The 17,940-nt window shown below is 39.3% G+C and overlaps 1 protein-coding gene across 1 annotated transcript in view; it reads left to right on the plus strand.

The window, feature by feature from the left end:
- The window catches only part of rps6ka2 (ribosomal protein S6 kinase, polypeptide 2), a 20,883-nt gene continuing 2,943 nt past the window's right edge, over positions 1-17,940 (plus strand). Inside the window, exons 1-21 of the mRNA XM_085452833.1 lie at positions 1-703; positions 2,909-3,025; positions 4,300-4,381; positions 5,040-5,120; positions 5,943-6,022; positions 6,311-6,417; positions 6,501-6,538; positions 6,634-6,776; positions 7,585-7,655; positions 7,926-8,014; positions 9,643-9,707; positions 13,366-13,468; positions 13,660-13,802; positions 13,958-14,080; positions 14,359-14,448; positions 14,577-14,735; positions 14,944-15,105; positions 15,208-15,284; positions 16,935-17,052; positions 17,168-17,224; positions 17,602-17,682. Of these exons, the coding sequence (XP_085308959.1) occupies positions 599-703; positions 2,909-3,025; positions 4,300-4,381; positions 5,040-5,120; positions 5,943-6,022; positions 6,311-6,417; positions 6,501-6,538; positions 6,634-6,776; positions 7,585-7,655; positions 7,926-8,014; positions 9,643-9,707; positions 13,366-13,468; positions 13,660-13,802; positions 13,958-14,080; positions 14,359-14,448; positions 14,577-14,735; positions 14,944-15,105; positions 15,208-15,284; positions 16,935-17,052; positions 17,168-17,224; positions 17,602-17,682 (2,091 nt within the window). The 5' untranslated portion in view covers positions 1-598. The remainder of the gene's footprint in view (positions 704-2,908; positions 3,026-4,299; positions 4,382-5,039; positions 5,121-5,942; positions 6,023-6,310; positions 6,418-6,500; positions 6,539-6,633; positions 6,777-7,584; positions 7,656-7,925; positions 8,015-9,642; positions 9,708-13,365; positions 13,469-13,659; positions 13,803-13,957; positions 14,081-14,358; positions 14,449-14,576; positions 14,736-14,943; positions 15,106-15,207; positions 15,285-16,934; positions 17,053-17,167; positions 17,225-17,601; positions 17,683-17,940) is intronic.

The following is a 17,940-nucleotide window of genomic DNA, read 5'->3' on the forward strand; positions in this document are numbered from 1 at the left end:
ACGAAGAGGGAGGTGAGGGCCAGGAGCAGGGGCGAGAATAAGAGAGGGAGGGGTGGCACACAATGTGACTGGTGACAATCCCTTGGTCTGCAGAAAGAGAGAGGGAGGTAGGGAGCAGGGGATGAATAAACACATGCACGGGCAGAGATGTGAAGAGGGAGCTCACACACACGCACCTCCTGATTCAGCGGAACAGATTTATTCGTCACCTCTCCCTGCAGCCTCACGCAGAGAGCCTGATGCAAAACACAAGGCAACCCCAAACCCAGCAGCACAGGTCCCGTTCATCATCCCGCTGTCTGCCTGCGTAGCTTTAAGCCTCTGTCACAACTCTGTCTGCGTGCTCGCCGGTGTCCACTGCAGCTAAGGGACACGGGACCGTCTGAGAAGCCACCGGAGGGACGAGAGGCGCATGCGAATGATGGGAAACCTAAAGAGCGAGGACCGCATTGAGGATGGACCAGTGATGAAGCTGCGAGACAAATAAACGAACCAATAAAAGATCCATTTCTACCCTAGGACCCCCGGCAGGGGACATGATTATCATTATGGGATAGATGCACAAAGGGGGGAGAGAGAGAGAAATCTGCTCGTTGCCATGGATACCAGCACGCGAAAATTCACGGTGAGGAGATGGTTTTCTATTTACCTGAAGAACAAGGCGGCAAGAAACAAAAACACCGCTGGGTTCTGCCAGGTGGAGGTGAGTGGCCTTAGCAGATCATTTGGACACAAATGCAAATATGTTTGCTGTAAGGGGGGCTGCATCACATTTGCACCATGTGCGTTTGTGGGAATGTAACAGCCCAGACACCAGCTCACATGTGCAGCAGACAGTGGACTGCGTGTGTGTGTGAACAGTCCGTGTGCACATGGGAATGATAGTGGAAAGAATGTGTGTTATTTGGTTTGTTTTGGAGTGTTTCAGGAGTCACTGCTGCGTCGTTCTACAGCTGTTGCTGCTTTCTCTGGCCGTGGGGAAGCTAGAAAATAGAGGAATACGAAGGGAGTCACTGTGCTGTGACGGACATAGAGAGAGAGAGAGAGAAGTTGTATGGAAATATAGTCAGACAGAAACGCTAACGGGCAAACAAGCAACAAGGCAGGCAGGTTGATAGATAAATGGATACAGACAGATTGATTCAGCGGTCAGCCTCAGCAGTGGAGGTTTATTTATAGCCCAAACAAAGCAGCAGGGCAGAGAGAGGCAGTGAGTCTTTTGTTGCAGATCTACCTGAATGTTTTGGATATTAATGGAGCAAAACCTCACCTTATCCCTCCCTTTTCTTTGTAAAGGAGTGCTGATGAATCATCTTTATAGGCTACCGTTAACGTGATTGTTTTATTTTAGCAAATGCCTGCCTGCTTGAGTTTGTTTACCTGTCTAGTCGCCTGTCCCTGGAATAGGATGCTCTGATGCTCCATCAGGAGTAGGTGGAAATTACTCAGGCGACCTTGTTTAAGGAATAAACCAGCAATTAAAGAAAAGAAGGGAGCAGTTTGCTCAGTATGAGTTGAAACTTTCCAGCATGTTACAGTTGAAGCCAGGCCTTCAATGACCTCAAAGTGACTGGTGAAAAATCCCATTACAATAAGTTGGACTTTATATTTTTATGTGTGTAAATTAGCTCATGGATTGATTTGATCGAAGTGCATCAACATGCAAAATACTATATAATACAAACTGATATTTCAGTCACCCATTTATAATCCAATTCAGTTTTAAACAGTAAAATCTACAAAATGGCCGTTAAATATAACCTATTTTGCACATTTGCAAAAATGTTATCGTTTCATCTTCAAACTGGAAGAGATCTTCATCTCTTCATCTTACTTGAATCTATTGTACGTTTGTTGTGGGTTATAGATCTATATTCTTGCTATTCACTTATGTCAGTAATTGTATGGTTTTTAGACTTCCACTGTCTACACTGGTATGGCATAGTTCGTATTAGTCATTATTGTACTATCAAGATGAGAACCTTTCCTATGTTGTTTTCTTGATGGTACATCAATCTGGAAAATCAGACTGCAATTACCTCTGAATTCCTGATAGTTAGGAAAATAGTTTGGAGAAACCAGCTGTTTTATCCTTGCTATAATGACAATAACATTTGAAGGCTGTATTTATTTTTCATGACTTGCTTTGGTGGACGTTTCTGGTTTAAGGGGAACTGTAGGAGGGAGATGGCATCAAAAGACTTGCCGTCACTGGAGAAATGAGACCATGTGATTATTTTCAGCCTCATGTGAACGTTCAGTCACTCTGGCTCCCAGATCGAGGGAAGCATTTCTTTCTCTTATCAAACTATTCCACGAGGATGGGTTAGTAGCTGATCACAAGCTGCATTAAATGCATAAAAGGGTATGAAAATACCTCAGCCAAGTGATTCTTCAGGACAGACAGAATCTTATCATATACTAAAAATGAAGGTTATCTAACAGGTTTCATCAAACAAGTGGAGGCTAGAAGAATCGATTTATAACCATTACCCATATTTACCAAGTCCTGATAGTGTTTTGTACAGAATTACAGTATAAAAGAAGTTGCAGTGTATATCATATTGTCACAATATCCAGTCTAAGCCTTGCCTCTTGTTGAAAGTTGGTCATTCACTTCATTAAGCAAACTGAATAGGCTGAAAAAGGCAGCTTACACTGTGCATGATTTCCAGTGACCTCAGCCAATATCTTGATAGCAATATAATGGCTTGTAGATGACTATCTATCTTTAGGTATGGATTTAATGAGTAATTATTACATTGATGGCCTTTTTAAATGCACATTGAGGTTATAGGGACACAATTTAATCATTGCTCATATGTTGTAAAGTGTAATTTATTAACTCGTTTAAATCTCACCTTAACCCTAATCTACCAATAATGACTTCTATCTTTTCTTTCATCAGGATGACAGTGTACTTAAGGAGTTTGACATCAGCCACCATGTTAAGGAGGGCTGTGAGAAAGCAGACCCTTCACAGTTCCAACTGCTTAAAGTGCTGGGACAGGGATCCTATGGAAAGGTACAATGTGCAACCATTTACTTACTGCAGCTTTAAGGCTTTAATCTGATAAAAGTGATGGGACACTGACCTTACGGAAAATATCAGTGTTGACAATAAAAAAACATAAATAACCTTAAAAAGTCTAGAAGGTCACCTCTGAGGCTACATGTATTTGGTATAATGATCATGTTAATATTTTTTATTCCTCTCGGTTTTATTAGAATATGTGGACTTCTCACTTGATGATGCCCAAAAGTAAGTGCACATTCGTGTGACTGTTGAGCACTTCATCCAGACACCATCAGCATTAATATGCTGCTGTAATTGCCTCCAGTCCTGTGGGAAGTATTTCCAAGATAGCCTGAAACCACACTGCAGGAATTTGCTCCTGCTCAGACACCAGAACGTTAAGGTCAGACAGTGATGTGGTGCAATATGGTCTGCCTCGCAGTCAGTGCTGCAAGTCCTCCCAAAGGTGTTGGATTCAGTTGAAGTGAGAGGTCTGTGCAGATTGGTCAAAGCTTTTCACACAAACTCAAGAAATCGTGGGGGTTTTTTTGTACTTGCTTTATGCTATTGAAAAGAGGCGAGCATTTCTTAAAATGCAACTGTAAAAAAGAAAGTGCACTATTGTTCAGTCCACTTAGAACTAAGGTCCTGCTTAACTCTAAAAAACTAGATTCAAATGAGCCAGGAGATGTCCACTTACCTTTTGGCACAGTGAATATATGCGTGTCTGATTTCAGTGCCGCAGCTGATTATGCTTTACCAGCCAATCATCTGCTAATGATAAGCCATCTAGTTCTAATTATCTGTAGATTAGCTGCCTTGACAACGGTTTCACAGATCACCAAGTTTATTTAAATTAGTAAAGGCTCACTGATTTGTTAATGTTACTGTAGATTAGAGATCGGAATGGGCCTTACATGAAACATCAGCAGATGTTGGCATGTGGCTGCCGTTTCCAAGGCTGCAGGCATGGACAAAAGGTCACGTCACAGTGTGGCTTAGACAGCATGTTTACATAGCTTGCTATATGTCTGCTAAATTATTGCAGACCTTGTTTAAATCGTAGCTGTTGTCTCTGTTGCACCGAAACCACATTGATGTGGCTCTTTTATGTAACGTGATGGTAACTTGCTCCGGCTTGGTAACCTACAAAGGGTGAATATAGCATTTTTAAATGTTGTGAAATATAAATGACAAGTTTGTTTTTTTTCTTTTGTTTCAGAAACGTCACTACGAAAGAACAGTTGCACAAAATGTGATGTTTATGGTAATTATCATTGCAGGTGTTTCTGGTTAGAAAAATAAGAGGAGTGGACAGAGGACAGCTATATGCCATGAAGGTCCTGAAGAAGGCAACGCTAAAAGGTGATTTAGTGCAAATACACTTGGCATATTGCCCCATTGGCATCATTTCAAATAGTAATAATAATTTTTTTTAAAAATTTCTTTCAAACCTTTTGTATCATGTTCTTGTTATTGGCTATATTTAAAGAAAGAAACAAAACAAGCACAGCTCCACAGAGGATTGGATCTGAGTCATGGTCATTTGTTAAAATTATTATTGGTTTAGTAGAGGAGCAATAGATATATCATTGCCCAAGTTCTCACAGTGCCCTACATTCAAGGGGATTTTGGGTAAAAGAGGTTAGTTTGTACTTTTGATTCAGATAAACTGTTTTGCGTCAGCCGAGATTATTGTAAACAGGGGTGTACTGTAAAAGCAGGTTCAGATGTCATGTGCTGATTTAGTGACTTTGTACAAGCCTTAATCCTCTTAACCTGCACCTCTGGAATCTAAAGAGTTACACTGTCATCTTGTCAAGCAGACAGATGTTGCAATAACACTGTTATTGTGGTTTTCATTTCACTATAAACCAGCTACACTGGATTTAATTTACCTTAATTTCAAGGAAATGCATTCTTATCCTACATAACACGTACTCGTGTTATTAGACTTGTGACATTTTACAGAATGAACTGGCTGAAACTTCATTAAAAAGACTGCCTTCTATCTCCTACTCAGTTCGGGATCGTGTGCGATCGAAGATGGAAAGAGATATACTGGCTGAAGTGAACCACCCATTTATAGTTAAACTTCACTATGGTGAGTATGAATTACTTGTGCTTTTTCAGCATGTATGTGTTGGAATCTATTGGCCTTATACATGTAGAATGATACATAGTGTTAATAGTGAATGTTTGGCCATTAAACATGGCCTAAGATTTGAAGTAATCAGGTCAGCATATGTACAAGTAATAAGGCAAAAACTCAGATTGCCCTAAATGCTCTATTTCAGAGTTTTTTTCTTTTCTTGGTTGTGTGCTGTTTTCCGAATAGCATCCACTTAAAGGGAAAATTGAGTTTAAGTAGGGGAAAGAAAGCTGAAGTGGCTTATTTCAGACAGTAGATGAACCAAGGGTTAGTAGTAAAGCCCAGTACAGGGCAAATAAGGATATTGTTGAACTATGAATCATGCAAAGCTACTTTAATAGAGTTAAGGAATAAAGGTGTGGAACCAGAAATGAGCATAGAAAAATTGTGTTGGGTAAGTCATTATTTGTTTAATAAATGTTGTTTAGCGTTGGTCTATATTCCTCGTCCCTAAATCAACAGCTAGTGTCTGTTTAAATGGGGCTGTGTGCTGTTGGGGGACTTCAGCGGGGCAGTTGACTAATTAGTCATTTTGATCTGTTACACAAAGACAAGGTGACATTTCACAAGTCATTTTTCTCATTGCATACATGTTCAAAAATGAGGGAAGTCATTGTAGTCTGCCCTTATTTGTATCTATACACAACTGCAGATAAATGTGCAGACTGTGCACAAAATAATAGAATACTTTATAGTCCTCAATACAGCAATTAAAGCCTCAAGACGTGTTTAACTTGCATTTCTGTTTGTGCATGTACTTATGTATTTGTGTAGCCTTCCAGACAGAAGGGAAGCTCTACCTGATCCTGGATTTCCTCCGAGGAGGAGACCTTTTTACTCGTCTGTCCAAGGAGGTAGGCTTCCTGGTTCAAATCATAATCCACTTCTCACTGTTTGTTATGGGAAGGTGTTTGTATAACTCCCATCATTCGCCTGTGAAAGAGATCAAAGACAGTCATTTTTTTGTACTTTAAAGGAGGCACACATATTGAGACAATGTGCCATAGTTCGGTTGGCTCTGGTGAAAAGCGAATTTCATAGGAGAGAGCTCAAAAACAAATATGTGAATCAATAACAGACCAGTTTCCCCTTACTTTTCGTTTTTGCACATTATATTTAATACATTTGTTCATTTGTACTAGGTAATGTTCACAGAAGAGGATGTGAAGTTTTACCTTGCAGAGCTGGCTTTGGCCTTGGACCATTTACACAGTCTGGGGATCATCTACAGGGATCTCAAGCCTGAAAAGTACTAGCTCATAAACATCCCTTTTATGCATTTTAGAAAAAATATTTCGATGCTGATTTTAAAGTTCTCTTCTCCCTCTTAAGCATTCTTCTGGATGAAGAAGGACATATTAAGATTACAGGTCAGTACATCTGACTGAAAACTGTAATTCTCTGCTTTTCTGTCTCTATTTGTCTTTTGACTATGATCCCCTTTTGTCTCTGTCTCACTATCCAGACTTTGGCTTGAGTAAGGAAGCTATTGACCATGATAAAAGGGCTTATTCCTTCTGTGGAACAATAGAGTACATGGCTCCAGAGGTTGTAAACAGGAGAGGTCATACACAAAGCGCTGACTGGTGGTCATTTGGCGTGCTTATGGTAAGTCTTTTACTTTGATAGTCTCTCTACACTTCTGACATGCATGACTAATTTTCCTTCTGAGCATGCAGTCACTCTGCTGGCTTGTATGTTTTATCTAATAATGAATTAACTACAAACTCAGTTCTTAGATAATATGCCAGTGCACTGATTTCTTCGTTTGGCTTTCCTCTGGCAGTAAAACAACTTTAATTACTGTATCTGGCAGATTAGGTCCCATTATTTTCAGCAAACGTGCATCTGCTGGATGCTGCTTGTTTCGCTAGCCTGGTGGCTTACTTTACTAATACTGAGAGGTTAAACATTCACTGACAGCTGGCAGCTACATTAGGTCACCAGGGGAAGATGTCAACCCTGTCTGCCCTTGTCTGGTGTTAGGAATGTACTGATATTAAAATAAACAAATAAATAGCCGAAGATTTCTCAATGTGCTGTAGAGATATTGAAAAGTAAAAGAGATTACTGAAAAAAAGAGAACTCCTTCACATTGTAATCCAATCTTTAATGTGGGTGAATACCATTGGGTGTGGCAAAGTCTATTATCAGGGTGCACAGTAGGTTAGGTTTGTTACAGTGTTAACCAGTGTATATCTTTATTTTATGCCTCTCAGCCTTTTCCAGTTAAATGTGATTTAGGTCATGGTATTATGCGTTAATTTCAACAGCTTTGTTTCTGATTTGGCCCGTTTGCAGTGGAAGTCAAATGACTAATAAAATTTGAAGCAAGCATGCTAATGAGATAATCCACCTCCACAGCTTCCATTATTGGGCGGACGTGTTTTGACAGTTGTTTCGTTGTGTTTTCCAGTTTGAAATGTTGACGGGATCATTACCCTTTCAAGGAAAAGATCGGAAAGAAACAATGGCACTTATTCTAAAGTAAGACTAATTATTGTTGCTATTTTATTGAACCTTCACATCTTTTGCAGGATGTAATGTTTAAAAATTCTTATCTGTTTCCCATTGTCCAACTGCATTTCAATTATCTATATTGTATCTTTGATTTCTGAGGGTTGCTTTATAGGATAAGCTGCTTATATAAATCTGCAATTATTAACCTCAAGAGATCCACTATACCTGAATGAACATAAAAATAAACTGTCAGCAGACATAAACATGCATAAACCTGTTTCTTGGCTTGTCGTTCAGGGCTAAGCTGGGAATGCCACAGTTCCTCAGTCCTGAAGTGCAGAGTTTATTAAGAGCGCTCTTCAAGAGAAATCCTGCTAATCGACTTGGTATGTATAAAAACCTTGAACAATGACAATTAAATGTGTTTTTAGAATAAATTTAGAAACTTAAACATCAGCAGTTTGTGTCCATTTGGATAACTTTTGAAGTCACTTCTTATTTTACACACTCTCTGGTCTCTTGTAATAGGTACACCTAATCAGCACCTCATTTGGGCAAATATTTTAGCAATTCAGCAGCAAATTGCATCACATGTCACATGTTTGGCATGTAGACATGGTCAGGATAACCTGCTGAAGTTCAAATGTGGCATTAGAATGGAGTGAAAGGTGAGCTGAGTGACTTTGACTGTAGCAGGGTTGTTGGTGTCAAATGGGCTGATCTGTATATTTCAGAAACTGTTCTGATCTACTGGGATTTTCCCACATGTTTAGTGAGTGGCAGCTCTCTGAGCAAAAATGCCCTGTTGATGTAGAAGAGCATGAATGAATATACAATACATTGAACCACATGGGCTACAGCAGCAGAAGACCACACCTCATGCTGCTCCTGTCAGCTAGAACAGGAAACTGAGGATATGCTCACCCAACTGGACAACAGAAGCCTGGAAGAAAAAAGTTTCCAGGTCTTATGAGTATCAATTTCTGCTGCAACATTTATATGACAGGGTCAGAAATTTGTTTACACATGAAAGCATGGGTCCATCCTGCCTTGTAGGAGGGTTAAGGCTGCTTATGATGGTGTAATAGTGTGGGGCATATTTTCTTGGTACATTTTGACCCCTTAGTATCAACATATCACATTTACCTGAATATTGTTAATGACCATGTACATCCCTTTATCCCTTTATAGTGTACCCATCTTCTGATGGCTGCTTCTGGCAGGATAATGTGTCGTGTCGCAAAGCTCAGATAATCAAAAATGGTTTCTTGAACATGACAATGAGTTCACTGTACTCAAATGGCCTCTATAATCACCAGATTTCAATCCAATAGAGCACTTTTGGGATGTGGTGAGACGGGAGATTTAGAGCAATTGTGTGATCCTATCTAAATCTCTGAGGAATGTTTCCATCACCTTGTTGAGTCTGTAGTGTGAAGCATTAAGAAAATTCTCAAGGGAAAAGTACCAGTACTAACAAGGTGCTAATTTGGTTTAAAAAAAAAAATCTATTCATATTACAAATGTACCACATATAACACTAGAAATGATACGTTGTCCATTCATGGTTTACAAGAAATTCACCTGCTAAATTCATGATCATTTTAACAGTGATTTAAATGCAAGAGTGAGATAGCTCTCAAGAGCCTTAAAAAAATCACTAAGGGAAGTCGTCGCCCTGGAAACAGCTGTTTGACCTGTTGCCCTGTGGTAGATGTTACATTTCCACCACAATAAAGGATAAATAGATTAAAGAACAGTTTTTTAAATGCACCATGGCATGGCGGATTTATTTATTTATTTGTAGTTTTTACTCCTTCATATCCATAATTATTTATTATCTTCAACTGAAAGGGTTTGTTTTACTGTGTGAATGATTGTTGAAGTGTGTGAATTGATTTTATTTTGGAGGTACATGCGGATGTAGCATTTCAGTTTTATTACATCTTGTGATTTAATGACAATAAAAGGCATTGCGGTTGATTCTGATTCTCTTAATCTGTGTTACTTATAGGTGCAGGACCAGATGGAGTAGAAGAAATAAAAAGGCACCGCTTCTTTGCATCAATAGACTGGAATGTAAGCATAATTTATTAAGAGTATTCTGCAATATAGATATTTGGGTACTATAAACTTGTATTATACCGTTATTGTCTTATAACCACGGTCTTTCTCACATTTACGAATAATAATAATTTCTTACTGCATCAACTACATTGCTGTTGTAGTTTTAAAGTGCAGTAATGAGATTATTGACCTGAGTTAAACTTAAAATCAGCATCACATGGATCAGGTTTACTTGGTCAAGACAACTCCTCCTTCACTTCCTCAAGAGTTGTCCATAGTCACGGCACTTTAACATGCTCATGTGATGTTGGTTAGCAGCAAAACCCCAAACTTCCTTTTCTGTCCATCTTGCCTAACTTTTTTTGCAACTAATCTTCTTATCTGTAAAAGCCTTTGTCTCAGAAAGTTGGCTCATGTGCAAATGTTTTCACTAAAGTCTTTATCCTAACTATCTTTATCTAACCTTGAGACCTCAGCTCCTTTGGATGTACAGTGAAAAACAATTTGCCCCCTTGGCGTTCTTCAAAATGCAAGCTGTGCTTATTGCATGTTAGAAAACAAAGCCCTCCTACACTATTTGTGGGCTGAAACATTTGTCAACAGAAGCAGAAAAAATATTCATGTCATTTTTATAAATTTGAAGATTGCATTTCTGATAGGGCTATTTCATTCCCATTCCATTCATCCAGCATTACTTTAAAAAAGTGACACATATTCATGTTGGTTACACACCACCAAGCCTGCTGGCTGCCATAAAAGGGGATTTGGTTTTTCTCTCTCCTTTAAATCAGTTTTAAAAGCAGAAATCTCAGCAAAGCAATCATAGACTCATTTGTTTTATTGATTGTAATCATCCTCCCTATAAATATCTGCTCTGATCTCTTAAAGCACCCTTCCTTTTTAATCACAGATGTTTGGAAGGCTTGGGACTCTCATTTATCTGCTTTTGTGAATTATGGCGCTCTTATTTCTATCAGAATCCACTATCATCGGCTTTACATGCTCGCTAATCTCTGCCCTCACCGCGGGTTCCCATTGCTGCCCTCCTCACTACATTACTACCTGCTCACTTCCACACAACATGCTCCCATTTACACATGGTGTTGCTGGCTTGATGTGACAACTGTCAGTAAGAGGCTTATGCTCTATTCTGCACTATGCTAATTAAATCACTGTACTCTATCAGGCAGAATGATTCCACATCATTCATCAGAACCTTTTCTGACTTTGCGGTCTTAGCCTTTCTTTAATGTCTTGATCTTTGAAATAGTAAAGATTTGTAGCCTCATTTTCTCAACACTATCAAATGAAAACCAAATACTCAAATGCATCAACACTTCCCAATTTCTAATAGTCTCTGTTGGTTACTTTCCATGTATGCTAGTAATAGGAACCCAGAAAGATTGTTCCCTTTAATGGGCACTGCAATGGTGACATCTGCAGGCTATACTCAGTATTACAGCAGGTGCCTTTCTGCTGCTGTATAATAGCTATACAACCAGCCACCAGTCTTTACTTCATATTAATTTTTTATAATTTTTTCCCATTAGTGGATATTCACATTTATTCAGAAGTCCTGAGAGGTGTTTCAAGATAGGTGCCAAGTTGCAGCACTTGCTTCTAGAAGGACCTTGTTGTATTCTGTCACATTCTAATTTGCTCTACTTTTTTCCTTTTTTTTTTTTTTTTAACTTCGGTTAATGAATAATTGAATATGATAGTCAGTGAAGAGCAAAATATATTGTATGATGGATGGTTGCGTGGTGGTTAGCACTGTTGCTTGAGTTCAGCTCCACCATCTGGGTGGGGCTTCTCTGTGTGGAGTTTACATGCTCTCCTTGTGTTTCCGTGGGTTCTCTCTGGTTTTCTTCCACACTCCAAAGAATGCAATTATTGGGGTAATGGATGATTTGAAGTTGCCCATGTGAGTGTGAATGGTTGTCTGTCTCACTGTGTTAGCCCTGCGATAGACTCCCCCACAACTCTGACAAGGATCAATCAATCAATCAATCAATCAAGGCTTTATTCGCCACGTGCAGGTTGCCCTGCAGTGAAATAGGACCCCCCCCCCACCCCCCCAACCTTACACACACAACACAGACATCACATGGGGATACAGGTCGGAGATCGGTAGCATTACAGAAAAAAAATACTGAAATAAACACTACAATGGGAAAGTACAAGAGGAAAAAAAAGAGGGGCTCAGACCCGTCGTGTTCCCAGGAGGGAACAAGCATCGAAGGCATTTGGAAAGAGAGGGGGGATGAGTGTGTGCATATCAGTGTATATGTATGTGTGTGCGTGTCCAGAGTTCAGCTGAGACAGTGTCCTTCGCCCTGCTAGGCTAAGTAAACAGTCTTCCAGCCAACCCAGGTGGCCTTGCATGGAATGGGAAGGAACAGACTAAACACAGTCGTTATCAGGGTGTTTTTGTTTGGCTCCAGCCTTGCGACCGCAACTGGCGCCGAAAGGGTATCCGCATGAAGTGATGGTGCTTTTTACTTTAGTGCGAACAGCTCATATGAATTTCAAAGCCGTTCTAACAGTCCAACACTGGTCTCTCAATCTCCCGTTGGAGAGCCGTGAGCTTCTCCATGATGTTATCAAACTTGCGCTCTGTGATGTTGTCATTCTTGTGCTCAAAGAGCTGATTCTGAGAACTCACGACCACAGTGAGCCTCCCCAAGATGTAATCCAATTTGCGCTCAGAGATGTTATTCCGAGCGAGCCCTTCCAAGATGTAATCCAGTCTGCACTCAGAGATCTTATTCTGAGTATTCACAGCATCCGTAAGCCTCTCCAAGATCTTATCCATGCTGCACTCAATGAGGATAAGCAGAAGAGTTGAATGAATGGATGAATGAATGAATGAATGAATGAATGAATGAATGGATGGTGTAACAAGTGCTACAGTTTTGCACAGTGTCTGTCTGCTAGCTAATGGTACAGTGGCTGTACCCAGTGAGGAAAAAATGATAAAGTGGGATAATATCACTCGAGACAGAGAAAGGTATAAGAAAAAACAGGAAGATGAGAGATTATTTTCTAAGGTAAGGACTCCTTAGCAAGTCATATTATAATATGACAAAATAAAGTTGTCCTAAATCATTTTAATTTTTTTTAATTGGATATTGGATCTGTACATACATTGTCTGGATATTTCCAATTCTGAGACTATATTACAAGAAAAGTCCATGTCAATCAAAGTATATACTTGACTGTAAGGGCAGGCTAAACTGGGAAGTTTAATGGTTACAGTGATGAACTGGTGAAGGGCAGACTTATTCATAGAAAATGCTCTTAAACTGGTTGTTGTTCTCTTTTCTTTTTTTTAAAAATTGTTTTAATTTGTAATATTAAAAAATATTTTACAACTTACAACAATTGTTTAGTATAGCACTTTGGGCAACTATTTTTCCGTGTTTAAATAAATAAATTTTACTTATTTGTCTTATTTGTGTGCAAACCTAGCAAACTTGTGGACTATTTTTTATCAGATCTGACTGAAATAATCATTTTTTCCCCCCCAAACACGCTATAGTCAAAGCTTATACATCGTGTTTTCTTCTGACTTTTATACCTCCTTTACAGATCATGTGTCATTTGTGTTGAATTCAGCTGCTGGTGTAACAGTATTCCAATTTCTCTGGTTTTTTTTGCTCATTCATAGAAGCTGTACAAGAAGGAAGTGAGGCCTCCTTTCAAACCAACCGTTGGCAGACCTGAAGACACTTTCCATTTTGACCCTGAGTTCACCTCCAGAACACCTACTGGTAACTAAAGCATGTAGACACACATGCAAATACAGAATTAATGTATAGGTTATAGGCGACTGGGTTCAATGAGGAACAGAAAAAAAAGAAAACTACCATACTGATCAATCGTTTTTACTAAACTTTAATATTTCTAAAACACTGTCAAGCACTCTGCAGACGTTTGGTTCAATGTGTCTTGGGATATCCAGATTCTCCAGGCATCCCTCCCAGCGCGAACACACACCAGTTGTTTCGTGGTTTTAGCTTCGTTGCAACTAACCAAACTCAGGAGTCCAGTGTTGCTACAGTAGCGGCCACTCCTCAAGAGCTGAACATCAACCCCATCGCACAGGTATACATCTAATTAAATCACAGACTAGCACACAGTTTATGTATTTAGGTTTCTGACCTTTCCAAACATTACCTCAAATAAATTCCCTGTCAGCAACTACATAAGTCATTTAATGTTGTAGTGTTTGTGCACCTGATTATGTGTTTTCTACATAGCATCTCTGTGGTGATCTGGCCTTCGGTGATGTTTATGATCTGAAAGAAGAAATCGGACACACGGGAACCTCTGTCTGCAAAAGATGTCTGCACAGAATTACTTCAGTGGAGTATTGTGTGAAGGTAGGGGACACTTAACCTGAACTGCAATTTATTTAAATACACTATTGATTTACTCTTTGCCTTTAGAGCCTCAGCAGTAATATTCTTTACTATGATGGTGTTGAATGTAAACAGGGCTATTTGTTAGCTTGTGAAATGACTATTTGGGGCTGCTTACATATTAAAATAAAATGTAGTCAAACTGGACAAAACTTGCATGCTTCCTGAGCTGTAACTCAGAGTTAGTTACAAATCACTGGTGATCCATCATGCTAATATGCTGTGCACATTTATGTCAGATTATTGACAGAGTGAGGAGAGATCCGTCAGAAGAGATTGAGATTCTGTTAAGATATGGACAGCATCCAAATATTATTACCCTGAAAGATGTAAGTACAGCACATGAGCCTGCAGAATAGTGATTTTTAATTTGCATGTAATTTTTCCTAAGCATTTTTTCTTTTTTTTAAAAAGATATTTGTTTGTATCTTTCTTCTGCATTCACCTTTACCTATAGGTGTTTGACGATGGCCAGTGTGTGTATCTGGTTCAGGAGTTACTGAGAGGGGACGAGTTGCTGGACAAAGCTCTGATGCACACAAATTTTACTGAGAGAGATGCATCAGACATCATGTGCGCTCTGACCAAAACTGTGGAATATTTACACTCACAGGGGGTAAGCTGGATGAAAGGAGGGCTTAAAAATCAATCTTTGAATTCAGGTGGGGCGGTTCAGTCCCAGTGTCATAACATAGTGCATATACATTGCCAAAGCCCCATAACTTCAGAGGTCATTAACATCAGCACAAAAGCTGTGTGCTGTCCATGTAGTATATTTATATGTATGCACATTATTAAGGCTTAATGGTGACTATTTTTTCCAGGTTGTACATCGAGACTTGAAACCCAGCAACATCCGCTATGCAGATGACAGTGGACTCCCAGAATGCATCAGGATATGCGACTTTGGTTTTGCCAAACAGCTCAGAGCTGAAAATGGTTTGCTGATGACTCCCTGTTACACAGCTACGTTCATGGCTCCTGAGGTACATCAGCAGTCATTACAAGGTGCATCTCAGTATCACTTATACAAATTATTTAACAGATATCTGTGAGTGGTTTTCTTTGCTTTTTTTGTATATGTGCAGATTTTGAGGAAACAGGGTTATGATGCAGCCTGTGACATCTGGAGCCTGGGGATCCTGCTCTACACTATGATAGCTGGGTGAGTTTATAAGGTCTTAATACAACTCACACTCACAGGTTGTGATACAGTTCAGGTGTAAACTGTATGCAATGTTGCAATTTTCTTCAAAGACTCCTGCAACAGCAATAAAGAGCATGTCTAAATTAGAGATGGACCGATCCGATATTATGTATCGGTATCGGTCCGATACTGACCTAAATTACTGGATCGGATATCGGCGAAAAATAAAAAATGTAATCCGATCCATTAAATATCACGAAAGCACCTCACAAAACTTGCAACACGCCGTAACTCACCTCAGAACGTTAGCAGTCGGAGCAGTATGCATCACGTGATAGAGCGGCTGTGGCATGCGGGACCTGTTGGTGGTCTGGATAGCATGTGGAGCTTCGCTAGCAACCTGGCATTTCATCTCCGACAAAGTTATCCCCGAGAGAAGTAAAGCAAGTGTGTAAGTCCATCTCTGAATGTTTGTAAAGCATTCCTGCGTTAAGCTTAACAAGCGACTGCCTCTCGCTCTCCGGCTGCTACTTCAATCGTGAAACTGATCAGCTGATCGGCTTTTCTGTCGCGAGTCCGTCTCTCTTGTTTGTTTTTGGCCCACTTTGCACCAGAAAGAGGAAAACAGCGGCTGAACAACAGCAGAACGTTTAAGCTTGATAAGCTGTTGTTAGAATTTATTTAATATTACTTTCTACTCGAGGATCTTTTTCTACATAGCTGACGTAGCTGACGCTGGTAACTGTGCAGGGGCGGATCTAGCAAAGTTTAGCCAGGGGGGCCGATAGGGCATGAACAGGGAAAAGGGGGCACAAAGACATACTTTTCTTTCTTATTCTCATTTAAAATGTCGAGCTTTTAATAAATAATTATCTGACACCCAAAGTTTTAATTTAATGTAAAATGAATAGAAGTCAATTACTGTATATAGTGACTATTAAGTCTAATATATATACCCTAGTAAGCTATAGTACTTTTTCCTTTGGGAAGGTACCATCTGTGCAGTCTGCAATTTTGTTGAAGAAAGATGTTGAATCTATTTAATATTTCTTGAAAAATAATTGATTTCTGTGCATTTTTTTTCACACTGCATCAAATTAAGGTTGATTACGTCGATTAAGCATCATGAGGTGGCGCGTGAGGGGTGGTTCCCCATTTTATTTATTTATTTTTGTTGTTGCTGGGAGTTGGAACCCTATTAGTTAGGTTGCTTAATATTTACGCTAAGTACTCTTTAAAATACCAGAATAGGGAGGATGGTGTAGGTTTAAGTTTATTAGATTGATCAGTATTGCTGAACTATGAAATATTTTTTTTGCATATAGGTATAACAGAATAGCTTTAGTGTAGTTGTTGTTTTAAACTTGAGTATGAACTTATACAAAATGCAGCAAGATATTTAAAAAAAAACAGTTTTGTTGATTAAAAAACACTATATCGGATTCATATCGGTATCGGCAGATATCCAAATTTATGATATCGGTATCGGTATCGGACATAAAAAAGTGGTATCGTGCCATCTCTAGTCTAAATACACCCCCCCCCCCGGTGAAATAACAGTGAGACAATAAGAGAAAATGTCTCAAATCGGAGGTCATGGTTTTCTGGAGTCATGCATTTTTTATTAGATTGAATTGCTTTCTGTAAGTGGGCATTGTTGTTGGTCAGTTTCAGCCCATTTGCCAGCAGTCCCGAGGACACAGCAGAGGAGATTCTGGCTCAGATCGGCTGTGGGAAATTCATTATCACAGGAGGAAACTGGGAGCTGGTGTCAGAAGCAGCCAAGGTTCAAACATCTTAATGCTTTCTGATTTGCATAAAATGGAAATGTTTGCCTCTAGCATCGTAGTATCAGTGCAGAACAAATATATTAACCGTTCATGTCCCCATTTGTTTAACAGGATATCGTGGTTAAGATGCTCCATGTGGACCCCCACCAGCGTCTGACTGCCCCACAGGTACCATTAGTCCATAACATAAACTGGCCTGTCATATGGCATATTGTGCTATTAGTATAGTGCAGGTCCCACCTTGACAGTTTTTTTCCATCATGATATAATGAATATGCTATAGATATAAATTTTATTAATTTAGACAAAGCAATAGATTACAAAAGTGTATACAAACTGAAATTTTACATACATATCATTTCCTTTAGCCCAGATGTACACATATGCACTGAGCCTGATGTTCATACCACGACAGTATATCATGTGTTTGACTATATACCTACACTGTTTGCAATACTACAGATGTATCATGGTTGTGGTGTTACCACGTTATATACATTATATACATTCAGAGCTGATATCAGTTTTACTGTGATGCTTTTCAGGTTCTTCGTCACCCCTGGATTGTTGAGAGAGACCAGCTCTCTGACAAATGTCTCACCAGACAAGATCCACTCATTGTCAAGGTCAGAGCCTTTGTACTCTATGTAATTACAAATACAGATTACTATAGAGATAAGCATATTATCCCCTGTATCGTGCTAATATAGATGGAAAAATCACTTATATATCTATTGCTCAATCTAAAATCTTCTAAGGAGACCTCCAAAGAAAAGTGGATGTTTATAGTTTTTTGGGGTGGGTATTTTTATACTGTAGCTCCTACATTTTATGCTATTAATGTTTTGAGTTTGTAAGACTGCTACCTATATCAGGTCACTGTA

The sequence above is a fragment of the Copadichromis virginalis genome, linkage group LG1 (assembly GCF_057382275.1).
Source record: "Copadichromis virginalis isolate Kocher_CV1m ecotype Utaka linkage group LG1, C_Virginalis_male_GT1.1, whole genome shotgun sequence".
Classification (NCBI taxonomy): domain Eukaryota; kingdom Metazoa; phylum Chordata; class Actinopteri; order Cichliformes; family Cichlidae; genus Copadichromis; species Copadichromis virginalis.